This window comes from Poecilia reticulata, chromosome 13 (assembly GCF_904066995.2).
Source record: "Poecilia reticulata chromosome 13, P_reticulata-male-v2, whole genome shotgun sequence".
NCBI lineage: Eukaryota > Metazoa > Chordata > Actinopteri > Cyprinodontiformes > Poeciliidae > Poecilia > Poecilia reticulata.
This window is the reverse complement of record NC_088842.1, coordinates 10,635,619-10,649,352: the sequence shown is the minus strand read 5'-3', so window position 1 is coordinate 10,649,352 and position 13,734 is coordinate 10,635,619. Positions and strand designations below refer to the sequence as shown.

The window sequence follows — 13,734 nt, the reverse complement described above, 5'->3', positions numbered from 1 at the left end:
AGCGGCTCGACAGGATGAATTCTAGTCGTTAAGACTGGAGAAATATAGTTTATGTCTGCATGTTCTGGCTATTGTAAAAATATATATATATATATATTGATGGTGTTTTTTTTTCTTCTTTTGATCAAAGTTTGAGATCTTTTTTTGTAGCCGTTTTTTTATTTTAAATGAACTAAAAGACTGTGACGCAGCATCTGCAGTGAACTGAGAAGACTGTTGAAGTGGACTCGCCCAGTCTTATTGACTCCATCAGGAAACCTTTTGTTTTGTTGTTTTTTTTGTAAACTCTGTTCGGCTACCTCTAGAGACCGAGCCTGTGGCCAGGCTAATCCGCCCGCGTGGCACGGTGACAACTGTTTTGTTTTTGTCCTGTTTCCTTCCAGGCTGTGGCTTACAAGAAAGGTTGAAATCACAAATGCATGGGCACTTTGTCTAGGGGGGGATTGGCAAAAAAGGAAAGTTCAGTAATTTAAAAAAAAAAAAAAAAAAAAAAAAAACTTCACAAAATAACTTTTTTTTTTTTGCTCTCTCTTGTTTTGGAACCCCCTTTTTTGTTGACTCCCCCATAATGCATTGTGTTTTGACCTTTCTTGTAGGGTCAGCCGGGCGGAAAGGGACAGAAGAGTCCACAGCGAAGGAGGACGCCATCAACAGCGAGCCCTCTCTCCCTTCATCCTCCTCCTCTCAGCACCCCTTATCTCGCGCTCACGTAGACCCCCTGAACGCCGTCACCGTCAGCAGCGAGGCCCCGCCCTTCACCCCGACGGGCATCGGACAGGAGCTGTATTCCCCCGTCTTCCCCCTGGTCGGCAGCAAGATGGCGCTGAACTCTCTGATTCAGCGGCAGCTCCTCCAAACGTTCTACTCCAAAGCTCTGCAGGACTCGTCGGGGATCCACAGCGGCGCCCTGCTGTTCACGCCCTTCACCCCAGCGCTCAGCTCCATCCCTACCTCCACCCCCGGCTCGGCGTCGGCCGCCGTCCCGCTGGCGGCCAGCAGCCCCCAGCCGCCCCCCGCCAGCCCCGACATGGCTCCCGTCAACGGGAGCGGCACGGCGGGCGGCGCCCCGTCGCCGTCACCCAGCCACTCAGACGCCGCCTCCGCTGGTGGCGGCATCCTGGACGGGGAGGACATGGACACGGCGGAGATCGCCCGGCAGGTGAAAGAGCAGCTGATCAAGCACAACATTGGCCAGCGAGTGTTCGGCCACTACGTGCTGGGACTCTCTCAGGGCTCGGTCAGCGAGATCCTGGCCCGACCCAAGCCCTGGAACAAGCTGACCATCCGGGGAAAGGAGCCCTTCCACAAGATGAGGCAATTCCTGGCCGACGAGCAGAACATCCTGGCGCTGCGGAGCATCCAGGGGCGACAGAGAGGTCAGTGTGTGTCAAACTCATTTTAATTTGGGTGTTGTATCTAGATTATGAATGTTCTCAAAGGGCCATTTGTGCCAGAAGGCATTGATAGAACCCATCAGCAAACTGTTAAAACACTAATAACAGCCTGACTGCATACGATGAGTGCTTCTTAAAGGGGCAGGATTTTGTAAAATTGCCTTTTTTGAGCTTTACATCATATTATAACGTTATTCCCTCATCAATAACTTAACTTTAATCTCCTGTGGCAACAATTCAGATGTGTGCAAAATGCTTGACAGGACCAAGCACCTCCTCCTTAAGGCGGAGTTTCAGAAAGAGCAGGAAGGAGTTTTTAAAGAGACAGAGGCCCAATTTGAAGGCTTTAATTTACAAAGTCAGTGTTCTTTTAAGTCATCTTTGATATACAGTATTTTTGAACAACTGAAGGTAACCAAGTGATTGTGTTATAAAATGGCACAATGTGCCTGGAAAATGCATAACACTGCCTCTTTAAAATTAAACATTGAACATATGTTCACACTGATCAGTCCCTCCAGGATTTTGCTTTGTTTTTGGAATCAAACTTAAATATTTGCAAGACATTATTCGATATTTGTACTTACTTATGATGGTACATAGGACTTTTTGTTACTCACCACATTGATCATACTATTAACTTTACATCAACCAGACTGAGGTGGCAGTGTTGTAGTAGTAGTAGTAAGAAATACTGCCACCTGCAGGTGAGAATTAGCATCGCTTTAACCCGATGTCTGATCACTTTTGCTGAAAATTTCCAAAAAAAACGAGTCATTGCACTTTTTCGCACTGAGTGAACTGATGTGGAAAAAGTGCAGGGATTTGCTGATTTCTGAATGAATTTCCACGGTTGTGGAATCACGATAAAACTGGACGGACTGACTGATGTAATTTGCCAGTATGCTGATAAAAACTGCCTTGATTTAATTGATAAAATATTTAAGCTCACAACTGTCATCTTGAAGGTTTAAACCACCTCTGAAGTCTAGAGGACCACATAAAAAAAAAAATAAAAAATTTTAAATTAAAAAAAAAAAACTACGGTGGGCCAGATTTGGCCCCCTGGCCTTGAGTTTGACACATGTGCTTTAATGGATCTCTTCGTGTGTGTGTGTGTGTGTGTGTGTGTGTGTGTGTGTGTGTGTGTGTGTGTGTGTGTGCGCGCAGAGCTATTGATCAGCTTGTCGATACAGACCACCTTTTTTTTTTTTTTTCTTCTCATTTTTCTTTCTGCCTCCCGCCTCCTGTGCTGTCCCACACCTGTGTGTACTGAATGAGTTCCTAGTCACACACCGATCCCAAGAGCCTCTCCTCGCTATTGTGATCAATACAGAAACCTTTCACACATCAATGGTATTGATCAGTAGGGAACCAGGAGGAAGGCAGGGATGTACTGTTAACTGCGGGGTAGATTCGATTAGCCCGGGCCTGCTTTTCTTAACGCATCAGGACATTTCTGATTGAAGGTGGCCTCGGTGGAACAAAATGTATTATAAACCAAACCTGCACTTTGTCTGCCTCTGCTCCAGCCAGAGTCTGTTTCTGCCGGGGCTTTCATTGGGCAGAAATTTAACCACCGCTCTGGCCACAGGTGCTAAACGTCAGCGCGTTCACAGGGGCCTCTCGATAAATACAAATATCTCCGTATTGAAAAGTTGTAAAATAAAATTTTTCATATTTTAGATTTTGGCTCGCAGCCAACAAGAAGCTACAATGAAAATTGAAAAATTACTCTATTGGTTAAGCTTCTCGTGAAAGAGAAGCATGACGTTCGCTGAAATTAACTCTTAGATGTATACAGACCAACACCAGCAGTCAGTATCAATTTATTTATAAAGCATTTTAAAAAAATGTGCTGTAAAATAATGTAAAATAAAGCAGTACTTATAATAATAGTAAGGTAAAAAGTAATAAAATCTCCCCATAAAATGGGGAAAGAGCCTTATTTTACCTCAATGCTGTGAGTCTTTAGAAGCTCATTAAATCCTCTCTGGAGGGACTCGTCGTCCAAGCTGTGTGAAGTCTCCATCACAACTCTTCCTTTATTCTCTGGCAACTTCTTTCGCAAATGTAATCCAAAATTTACTTTTACATTTTTTGTACTTCCACTCAACTTTTTTTACCTGCCTGGTGCCGAGACGACTATAAAGTCAGCAGTCGGTCCGATGATTGTTTTCTGCTCCAACTTTTCTCGGAAAACAAAACATTGCGATATCGTTGATGCTGATCATCAACATTTTCTTTTGATCATCACAACCCCCCCCCCCCCACTCCTCCTTTATCCTTCAGCTTTAGCATCTTGGTTATAAGTAAACCTGTCACAATAAGCAATGAATCAATTAATTGCATAATAAATTAAAATGAACTCCGGATACTTTTTTGGAGAGCAGTCTTATTTACAGACGTTATAATCCATTTATGATTTTTGTTTGTGTGCGTTTTTTATTTGTCTTTATTTGTCGTTTTTGGATCTTGAGCTGCTCATTGTGTATCTAAAAAGTCTTCCACTTCCAGTCTGTTGATCTTTCAGAGGGTGAACTTGCATTATCATGCTATTGTCATTATGTTACTTGAAAATGGTTTTACTGGGACAATTTATCATTAAGGCCAAATGTGTTAATGCGACAGGCCTGGTTATAAGATCTACATCAGTTGGGAAAAGTGAGAGTCCTTCAAAATGGCTGAATACTTACTGGGAAATCTCAATTTTAACCAAGTGAAACTACCTAAAGTGGCAATTCGTTGAGAACCTGGACGTTTTGGTTTTCATTCGCCGTAAGCCATAATCCTCAAAATGATTGAAATGCAACAAATGAAATTCTAAAATCACTTTTTAATGATATTCTTATTTATAGAGATGCACCTTTTTAATAGTAATGTCCATCAGGCGGAGCAACGTGCAGGACGCTGTGCGGCACCATGTAGTCTAGCTGTAGAAAAAAAAAACACAGAAAGGACAAGAAAAAGAAAAGACACAAAGCAACACCAAAGTGCTGTAACTTAGTGTGTGGTGTATTGTTTTTAACAGAGGGCTCAGGCCAGCCCCAGCTTAGCCGAGTGTTTCAGGACGCTCCGAAGCGGAGAACCCACTCCGATACACCTTCACACACAGGTCTGTCCCGTCCACATGCAGAGATTCTGGCACGTTTGTGTCTGTGTGGCATGTTTGTGTTGGGGTAAACCGCATCCATGGTGTGCGTGTGTGAGTGTGTGTGTGTGTGTGTGTGTGTGTGTGTGCGCGTGCGTATGAGTGTGTGACGCCGTTTATTAATTGCAGGCAGGCATACAGATGTAAATGTGCCTTGAAGGTAACCGCACAGTTCCAGCGACTTGCGTCAAAGGAAAAACCCAGCATGTGTATTTAGGCCTTTTATTGGTAGTTGTTGTTCTGTGGGGAGTGTTTTTATTCGCCAAAGTGTGCATGTGTGTGCACTCCACACGGGGAGACGTTGGGGCGCTCTCCAGTGCCGTCGCTGTGCAGTTCAGTGGTGGGAATGTTGGTCTTTGTGTTGTGAAATACAGGCGCCTATCAGTTAAATCAGAATGTCATCAAAAAGATAACTTATTTCAGTGGTTTAATTCAAAAAATGAAACTCTCCTATAGATCAATTCAACATCAGAGGTGGGCATTTATCGTATCGTTTATCAATTATTGTGAACGTTTTCTTGATACTATGTTAAATAAGTTATTTTTTCAATTTTTCTCTGTTTGTTCCATAACAAATTTCAGTAAATTTGAAAATATGAGTAAATCTTGTTACTGTGGACAGTTTGATATAAATCGCACTTTTTTTTTTCCAGATAGTGGCGCCTGTTTCAAATGGGAATGTTTTTCAAGGGCATTATTTTTGTTTGTGGCACTATAAATGCCATGCAGTCACAGGCAAAAAAGTAAAAAAGAAGAAAAAGCATTTTTTTGTCCGAATTTTTTGAGACACACCAAATAAAAATTTAGGCTGATATGGATGACCGATGTTAATATTGATTTTACTCCTGATATTTGCCAATATTTCATATGTTGGCAACAAGATAAAAGCAAATATCTGTTAATATCTTATTTAGCGGACAGAGTCCGATATGGTAAAAAATTACTAATATCGCCTGATGCTGAATGCCAGCACTGATATATCGTGCATCACTAATATTGTTATCGCAACGGTACCACAAAATATCACAATAAAATTTGAAATCCACATCACCCTGTTCAACACGGTACGAGTCATTTCAAGAATTAGTTCATTTTGAGTTTGGCTTACAGGTGATGGAAATTCAAAATGGAGTTTCTCAGAAAAGTTGAATATTACATGAGAGAAAAGAACAGACTTGTTCTGCATTGGCCCACATGGTCATGCAGAGGACACCCTCCACGCACAGGGTGAGCCATAAAAAGTCATCTTAAAGAAGAGTGATGCATTTAAGCACATTAAGGGAAAGTTGGGTAATGGGAAAAACTGTTGAGGACAAAATGCTAAAGGAGCCACAGTCGGTCTACTCCTTCCATTTTCCCTCTCCCAAACCTGCAACAAAGTCATAGCTGAACTAGCTAGAAGAAAACTGGACCGTTTGACACAGTTCTCTTCTGGTTTCTAGTGCAAATACCTTACTACACTTAAAATAAGACTAAACAGACTTACAAGTAACTTTTCAGAAAGAAATGGGAGCTTTTTTAAAGTATATAATTCCTTAATATCGATGAAAAAGATACTAGTTCCACTGCCAGATTATTTCACTAACAATATGGGGAAAATGTCTTGTTATAAGTGAAATAATCTGCCAGTGGAACTAGAACTTTTTTGTCAGTATTAAGGAATGTACACACTTAAAACAAGCTTGTATGTCTTGCCGAAAAGTTGGGTGAATTTCAAGTGTTTTAAGAAATTTGCAGAAGAAACTAAACCCAAAAATACTTGGTAAGATTTTGTGTTTTTGTGGCGTGCGTGCTTCACTTCTGCTGACGAGTTTTACAGAGACGCTCCTTTTATTTTTCTGCTCACACGGCCGAGCGTAGCAGCAGCTCTGCTGGATTTGACTGAAAGTGTTTGAAGCAAAAGGAGCCCTGACCAGGCATAGACTGACCAGACTCGGTCATTTTTGATTGGCTTTCTTCAAGCCAGAGATGTGGGTTTTTATTATTACACACCGTAATCACAGAAATAAATGTTTAAACCTGATCACTCTGCTTGCTCTGAATCCAAGTTTCACTTTTCGAACTGAATTGCTGAGATAAACTTTTTGATGATGATCCGAGTTGCAGAGCTGCACCTGTAGTGAATATTTATTCATTCGACTGGTTTTTTTCCTCCTGTTTTATTCTTGACGCCTCTTGTCGTCTTTTCCTCCCCCCCCGCGATACACCCCCTCTCCCCAACCCCCTCTGTCCCTTCCAGGTAACATCACGGCTCGCGTCCGCACCCCGGAGGCGGGCTCGGATGAAGCCATCAAGTCCATCCTGGAACAGGCCAAAAGAGAGCTGCAGGTGCAGAAAGCTGGTGAGTTCTCCTTTATTTCCTCATCTCCCCGGTAACCGGAGCGTTAAAGACGGACGGTGCGCCTGTGTCTCTCCTGACTGCCCATTTCCTCTGCTTTTAATAGACCTGTCCCATGCTCAGCCGTCTTACACGGGGCTAAAAGGAGGGGGCGGAGGCTGCGTAGGAGGCGGCGGGGGCAGCGGATCGGACGAAGCCATCCGCTCCATCCTGGAGCAGGCGCGCAGGGAGATGGAGGCTCAGCAGGCGGCGTTGGAGCCCATCCTCAAAGCCTCGTCTGCGTCTTCCTCCTCCGTGTCTCTGTCTCAGAGAGAAATCCTGGGCTCGTCCCTCACCGCCCCGCTGCCGCCCTACAACCCCCTGGCGCTCTCCCTCAAGAAGCCGCCAAGCTCCCACCTGTCCTCGCCTCCGTCCCCGTCTCCGGTGCTGGACTTCAGCTGCGGCGGGAAACGAGACGGCCGGGCTTCCTCAGGGATCGACATGTCGGCTGACGGCGCGTTCAGGCTGGGCCGGCCCTCGGAGGGCTCCGGCCGCCCCGGGGGCGCCGTGGGAGGGGGCTACTGGAGGGAGCAGTGGTGGAGCAACATGCACTCAGACCACCGGAGGGCCATGTCCAGCCAGGTGGGGGAGGAGAACCACAACCAGGAGGACTCCAAAGAGGTGAGAGCCGAGACGGGTGTCCTCCTCCTGATGGAAAGTCGGGGTTCTTTTTTTTTTTTTTTTTTTTTTTTTTAAGGATTTTTTGGCTCTAGTGGCTTTTATTTGATAGTTAATTGACAGGAAAGTGGGTATTGAGAGAAGGGGGAAGACATGCAGCAAAGGTCTCCAGGCCAGGAATCGAACCTGCAACAGCTGTGTCAAGGACAAAGGCCTCCATATGTGGGTTGTGCTTAACCGCTGCGCCACCACAGCACACCCAAGTCAGGGTTCCTTCACTGACCGGAGAATTTATGAAACTTTATTTGTTCAGAGTCTGTGTGGTTGTAGAAAAAGACAATTGAGTGGAAAAATGCGGTAGTTCAAACTTCGTTTCCCATCACAATGTCTTTGTCAGAAGTTTATTTGTCTCTCTCTCTCAATCTTACCATTCATACCCATTTGTCTATCAGTCCATCTTTCCATCTGTGAATCACTCCATTCATCTATACTTCTGTTTTTGGTTTCCTCCACCATGTGTTGTATTAGTCTCTGTCCATATATGTATCTATTTTGTACAGTTTTATTACTCCTCTTCCTGTGTTGTTCAGTGTCTTTTAGCAAATCTATACCATGTAACAATTAATCAGTCACTTTATTAGCTGACAGTTACTTCAATGATTGATCCATCTTGATTAACTGTTCCAGCTGTAATCAGTCTGTTACTTTATCCATCTATTTATTCATCCATTCATCTGATCATCCATCCATTAGCCTGTCTGTCCATCCATCTATCTACCTCTCCGCTCCTCCGTTTACCTAAACTTGACCGCTCCTCCTGAAATGAGAATCTGGGAAAAGTCTGGAATGTCCGAACGGAATACGGCGACGGGAAGCCCTGCAGGATTCGCCGGCGTGCCTGAGCTGTTCTTTCGCTGTGTGTTGCAGGGAATATTGAGCGACACTTTAACTCGACACAAACCTTGGAACAAGCTGAACCAGAGGAGCAGGGAGCCGTCGTACCTCCGCATGCAGACGTGGCTCAACGGCGACCAGGCGCAGAACACGCACGTCCCGCAAGCCCAGAACCAAGGTGAGCCGATCCCGACCCGCGCTCTGCACGCTCCTCGCCCGACCCAACACAGTCACCTGACGCCTATTCGCGCTAGTGGCTAGTTGTTAATGTCAGCCTGTCACTCACTCCACCCTCCTCCTCCTCCTGGCTTCCACCATCCCCCCTGCTCTCCCTCCACATCCCCAGTTCTGTGGCAGTGTCAGCCAGCAAGCTGCTGGTTTGTCATGTCATAGACAAGTTAGTGTTGCAGCGCCAGATGGCAGCGCCGCGTGTGTGTGTGTGTGCGCGCGTGCGTCTCTTTTTCTCTCTGGGGGTGTAAACAGCAGCTAATGTACACTGACAGCTCCTCATGACTGCTCTCTTCCAGCCTGCTGAGCGGCGCAGCAGCACTACACAGATACATGAAGGAATGAGAGGAGGAAGCCAAAAAAAAAAAAAAAGGCTTCAAACCGAAAACTTAAGCACGTTTTTTTAATGTTTTTTTTTTTTAATTGAAATCTTAAATTCATTGAAGAGATGAAACTCTGCACACACATAATGCAACATGTCACCTGAACTGCGTGCTCTTTGTCACCCTGTCCTTTCCGCTCAAGCAGAGGGGACTCCCAAGACGTCGGCGAGCTGCAGCCCCGCTCCCGAGTCGCCGCTCAGCTCGGCCGAGGAGTCCGTCAACGGTCTGGCCGGGGACCCCCTCGCCTCGCAGTCCTCCGGCCTCAAGCCGCTGTCTGAAGACCCCTCGGGTGGGGAGTCCCAGCCCGGCACGCCACTGCCCATACCGGGCCACTCCGGCCTCAGCATCCAGGAGATGGTTGCCATGTCTCCCGAGCTCGACACGTACGCCATCACCAAGAAGGTTAAGGAGGTGCTAACTGATAATAACCTCGGTAAGAAACACGGGATTAGATTTGTGAAAATGTTGAACCCTGTTGAACTTTTTCACGTTGAAATTCAAGCTTTCTTGTGTTTTATTTGAGTTTTATGTGATGAACCTGCCTAAAGCAATGCAGAAAAGTGAAAGACAGATGGTTAAATGGTTTTCACTGTTTCTTGCAAAGCAAAATCTGAGAAGTGTGTTCTGCTTTTATTGTCGCTCGCAAAGTTGAAACTTGGTGGGGTCAACGTACATGACAATACCAGCCACAAAGCTTTCTTTCTCTACCCGCTTTTGCACATTCTGCTTTGGAGATAGGCCAGTTTCAGTCAGACCTGATAAGGAGTGTTGGTGAATATAATGACTATTCCTTTCTGGTTGTATGTTTTGCTGTGTTTTTTGGTCTTCATGAAGCTATTTCTTCTCTAAATTATGATTCCTAACAAACCTGTGAAGCCTTCACAGAACTGTTTACTGTTTTTTTACACAGAGACAAAAGTACCAACATTTCATTAACCTTTTTGAAGGTTGGTGCCGGGTTATGGCACAAACAGCTAATTTCCACCTGCAGTCCCTGGACGGGTTGATGTAATCAAATATGACTTAACAGATTATGAATTGGTGAAAAGTCAGTGTAATAATTAACTACAGACATGTTTGATAATTCATTATTCTGATCTCGCTCAAATCAATCAAACTGAAAACACAGACAATTCATAAAACAGTTTATTTGCTTTCATCAACAATTTGTACAAATCTGCAGTGGCCAATATGAACATCTGGATTTAAGCTGAGATTAAATTGCACATAAACTCGTCAGTTCTGTGACATCTGGGTTTCATTTTGGGGTATCGAAGTAAAGGATGCTGAACGATGCCATGCTTCTCACTTTTTGATTTGTAAAAATATTTGCATGCGTCGTTTTCCAATCAGGTGTATTGTGTGACATTTCAAACCATAACATTTTGTTATATTTTAGTCTACGTTGTCCCTGCTATGTAGAAAACTATAACAACACATTATCAGTAATTAATGATGTCACATTATAGCGAATTAAAACTTTCGCCTCTAGTTGATTTGTTGTTTTTATCTCCAAAGTGTGGTGCTTGAAAAGTTTGAAAACTTACCTTGGGAAATGCTCAAAAAGTGCATAAATTTTGTCACGGAAAAAGTGCACCAACACATGAAATACACTGAACTGAATGTTGTGTCTGAAAACAAACCTTTTTTTATTATTTCTCCCTTTTCCTCCACAAGGTCAGCGACTGTTCGGGGAGACCATCCTGGGTCTGACTCAGGGTTCTGTCTCAGACCTGCTGGCCAGGCCTAAACCCTGGCACAAGCTGAGCCTGAAGGGCCGGGAGCCGTTTGTCCGGATGCAGCTGTGGCTCCAGGACCCGCACAGCGTGGAGAAGCTCATGGACATGAAGCGCCTGGAGAAGAAAGGTGAAGCAGCAGAAGCTCAAAGAGAGACGGCAAAGAAATTCCTTTTTGAAAACTAGTAAACAAAAGGAAAAAAAGAAAGGTCACAGAGATGCGGTCATCGGAGTGCTTTTATTTTTATAAATACATTAGGAGGAACACACAATGGCACACACACACACACACGCGTGCGCGCTATCCTTTGTGCAGGACAGCAGAGCATGTTGTGCAGATCACAGTCATCTTGGTGTGATGTCTGTACCAATCAGGGCCGCAGACATCACATCCTGTATTGGATGTGACAGCTCGGGGACCGCCGCAGGGCTGCTTACTCACACTCATCAGCACTCTTCTTCATCATCATCGTCATCATCATAATAATCATCAGTGTCTATAGGCTTGTGTTTTTTTTTTGGTAGTTTTTTGTTGCCCATCATTCTTAAGCGCGTCGCCCTCTCCGTCGCTCCATCGTGCTGTATTATCCTGTGGTGGTGAGATTTGTTATAAACCTACAAACCCAGCAGACTTTGCCTCCTCACCCCCGACTCTACCGACGACCCACTTAAAGCACTTCCCTCCTGAAACGCAGGGTTTGAACCCGTCCGTCCAGGATCTCTTTACCATTCGAGAACTGCCGTGGCAAGCTAACCTCACATCTTTCTGAAGGTTTTGGATCAGAGAGCGCACTCCCGAGTATTGACCAGAAGAAAAAAAATTAAATAACTCAGCGGTCCGGGCCACCAGCGGAGCCCAGAGGAAAGACATGGACCTAATCTAGACTAACCGTATTTGACCTCTCGCTCTGGCGCTGCCAGCCCTGTGAGGCAGCGCGCAACTTTTCAGAGAGCGCTAACCTTGCTCTGAGGGGTTTCTTCCCCTGAAACACTAATATATCTGGCAGCGTGTATCGGGGTTGGGGAAAATGTCAACCTCATGTTGAAGCTGCCACGAGCTGTTCATTTTCAGCTGCTGGTGCCCGGAGTAAACACGGCTGCCTGTTTGCTGTGAAAGGGGAAGAAGGGAGACGCTGGCTTGTAAAGATGCTGAGAAGGACGAGAGCACCATCTAGAGGTGCCTGGGTTTACTGAAGCTGTTAGGTCTATGGTGTCATTTTTTGACCTTAAGTGCATGATACCAGACAAATATGAGGTTGTGGGGTTTTTTTGTATTGCTTATTTTTCTCACTCTACACTTTTTCGTATTCATGATGCTTCCATCACATCATGAGCCACTGAAACCTGTAGTCAGGTGTGGAGAGAATCAATGCACGTCGCTTTAAAAACAGTCTCTTTCTAAATTTTCATCTTGCCCTTTTTTTTTTTTTGATTGTGCTCTGACTTCACAATTCAAGTCCTGCTTGATGTACAGAGCATTTTTATAACAACTGATGGTGCTATAAAGTGGCACAATGTGCCTGAAAAATACCCAGCACTGCCCCTTTAAGGCATCTTTAACCTGATTTTAAGGCGCCTCATTAATTATTGTAGCTATGAACAGCTTTTCTTTAACAAAAGCAATAAAACAAAATCTATTTGGTTAAAAGCTTCTTCTTCAGCAGATCTTCTCCTATAAAATCTACTTTTACACATCTGGGCAATGATGTCACCTGTTTTTCTGTCCTTTTTTGTATTTATATTCATTATTTATATGCATGTAAATATATAATAAGATGAATAAAGTATAAGAATTTATATAGTACATAAGTAAAGCACATTTTGCTTAAAATATGCCCTTTTCCTTTTTTTTTTTTTTTTATGTCATCAGTTGGTACAGGTTTATACTTTGCGTATTAAGTATTAACTTCATCTTTTTGTGTTTTTGTTTTTCTCCAGCTTACATGAAAAGGCGGCTGAGCTCCCTGAGCGACGGCCACTCTGTGGACGGAGTTTTACCGGGACCCGATTATATGCAGGGCTCCCAGAGCCCGGGGGGCCAGCAGCAGCTGAAGAAGCCCAGGGTGGTGCTGGGCCCCGAGGAGAAGGAGGCCCTAAAAAAGGCTTATCAGCAGAAGCCCTATCCCTCCCCTAAAACCATAGAGGAGCTGGCCTCCCAGCTCAACCTGAAGACCAGTACGGTCATCAACTGGTTTCATAACTACAGGTCAGTCCTGAATCTAATCCTGAATGCCAGCTGGCGAGACACAATCCTTCAATCAGACTTTACAAAGCAGACGGGAGGTTTGCAAACATATTGTCCTATTAATTTTGGCCTTTTAAAGATTTCAGTCTTCTGGTGCAAACCTGACTTTTAAACACAGAAATAACTCAATAAATGACTCAGCCTGGTTTTCCAGGCTGAGTCACAAGTGATTTCTGGCAATCCCAACAGATTTCCTTTGTATCTGAGGTGAACTGTCGTTTATTAGTTACTCTGACCTCAATGTTATTGAGTGAACGTTTAAATCCCAGTCAGTGTCAGCAAACCAGCCAGTCATAATGATGATGAGCTCGACTTCTTTAAAGGACATTTGACCAAATATTTTTTGCAGGGTTGAAACGATAGTTGAAATAATCGTCAACTTACTTAGTAATACATTAATTAATTAAGACAATGTTTTCAGGGCTGTAATCAAGCCTCAACTGTACAAAAAATATGTACAACTTCATTGAAGATGGCAAAGAAACTTGCCTGTAAATATGTTTTACCCAGAAATCCTCATGTGGCATTTCTAGCTTCACCTAATAAAAATCGCATTGGCCCTTTAACCCTCACCCCCAGAAAATACAATACAATTATTATTTCCTTAATCCAAAAATAATAAACAGATCAGTCCTGCACTGTATTGATGTTGGATCAAACAGAAAGAACTGAGCTTTTCACACGTTGATGAAAATATTGATGTTGGAA

The 13,734-nt window shown here is 44.1% G+C and overlaps 1 protein-coding gene across 5 annotated transcripts in view; it reads left to right on the top strand.

Annotated features, from left to right (window-relative positions):
• cux1b (cut-like homeobox 1b) overlaps positions 1-13,734 on the top strand; it is a 105,667-nt gene that overhangs the window by 79,942 nt on the left and 11,991 nt on the right. For 2 of the 5 annotated variants that reach the window (XM_081615038.1, XM_081615036.1), the window contains exons 15-22: positions 597-1,376; positions 4,426-4,509; positions 6,785-6,886; positions 6,990-7,543; positions 8,468-8,612; positions 9,188-9,478; positions 10,723-10,911; positions 12,720-12,987. The exons of 1 other annotated variant lie outside the window; for it this stretch is intronic. In XM_081615038.1, the coding sequence (XP_081471164.1) occupies positions 597-1,376; positions 4,426-4,509; positions 6,785-6,886; positions 6,990-7,543; positions 8,468-8,612; positions 9,188-9,478; positions 10,723-10,911; positions 12,720-12,987 (2,413 nt within the window). The remainder of the gene's footprint in view (positions 1-596; positions 1,377-4,425; positions 4,510-6,784; positions 6,887-6,989; positions 7,544-8,467; positions 8,613-9,187; positions 9,479-10,722; positions 10,912-12,719; positions 12,988-13,734) is intronic. 2 more of the 5 variants (XM_081615037.1, XM_081615040.1) reach the window with 2 other exon arrangements.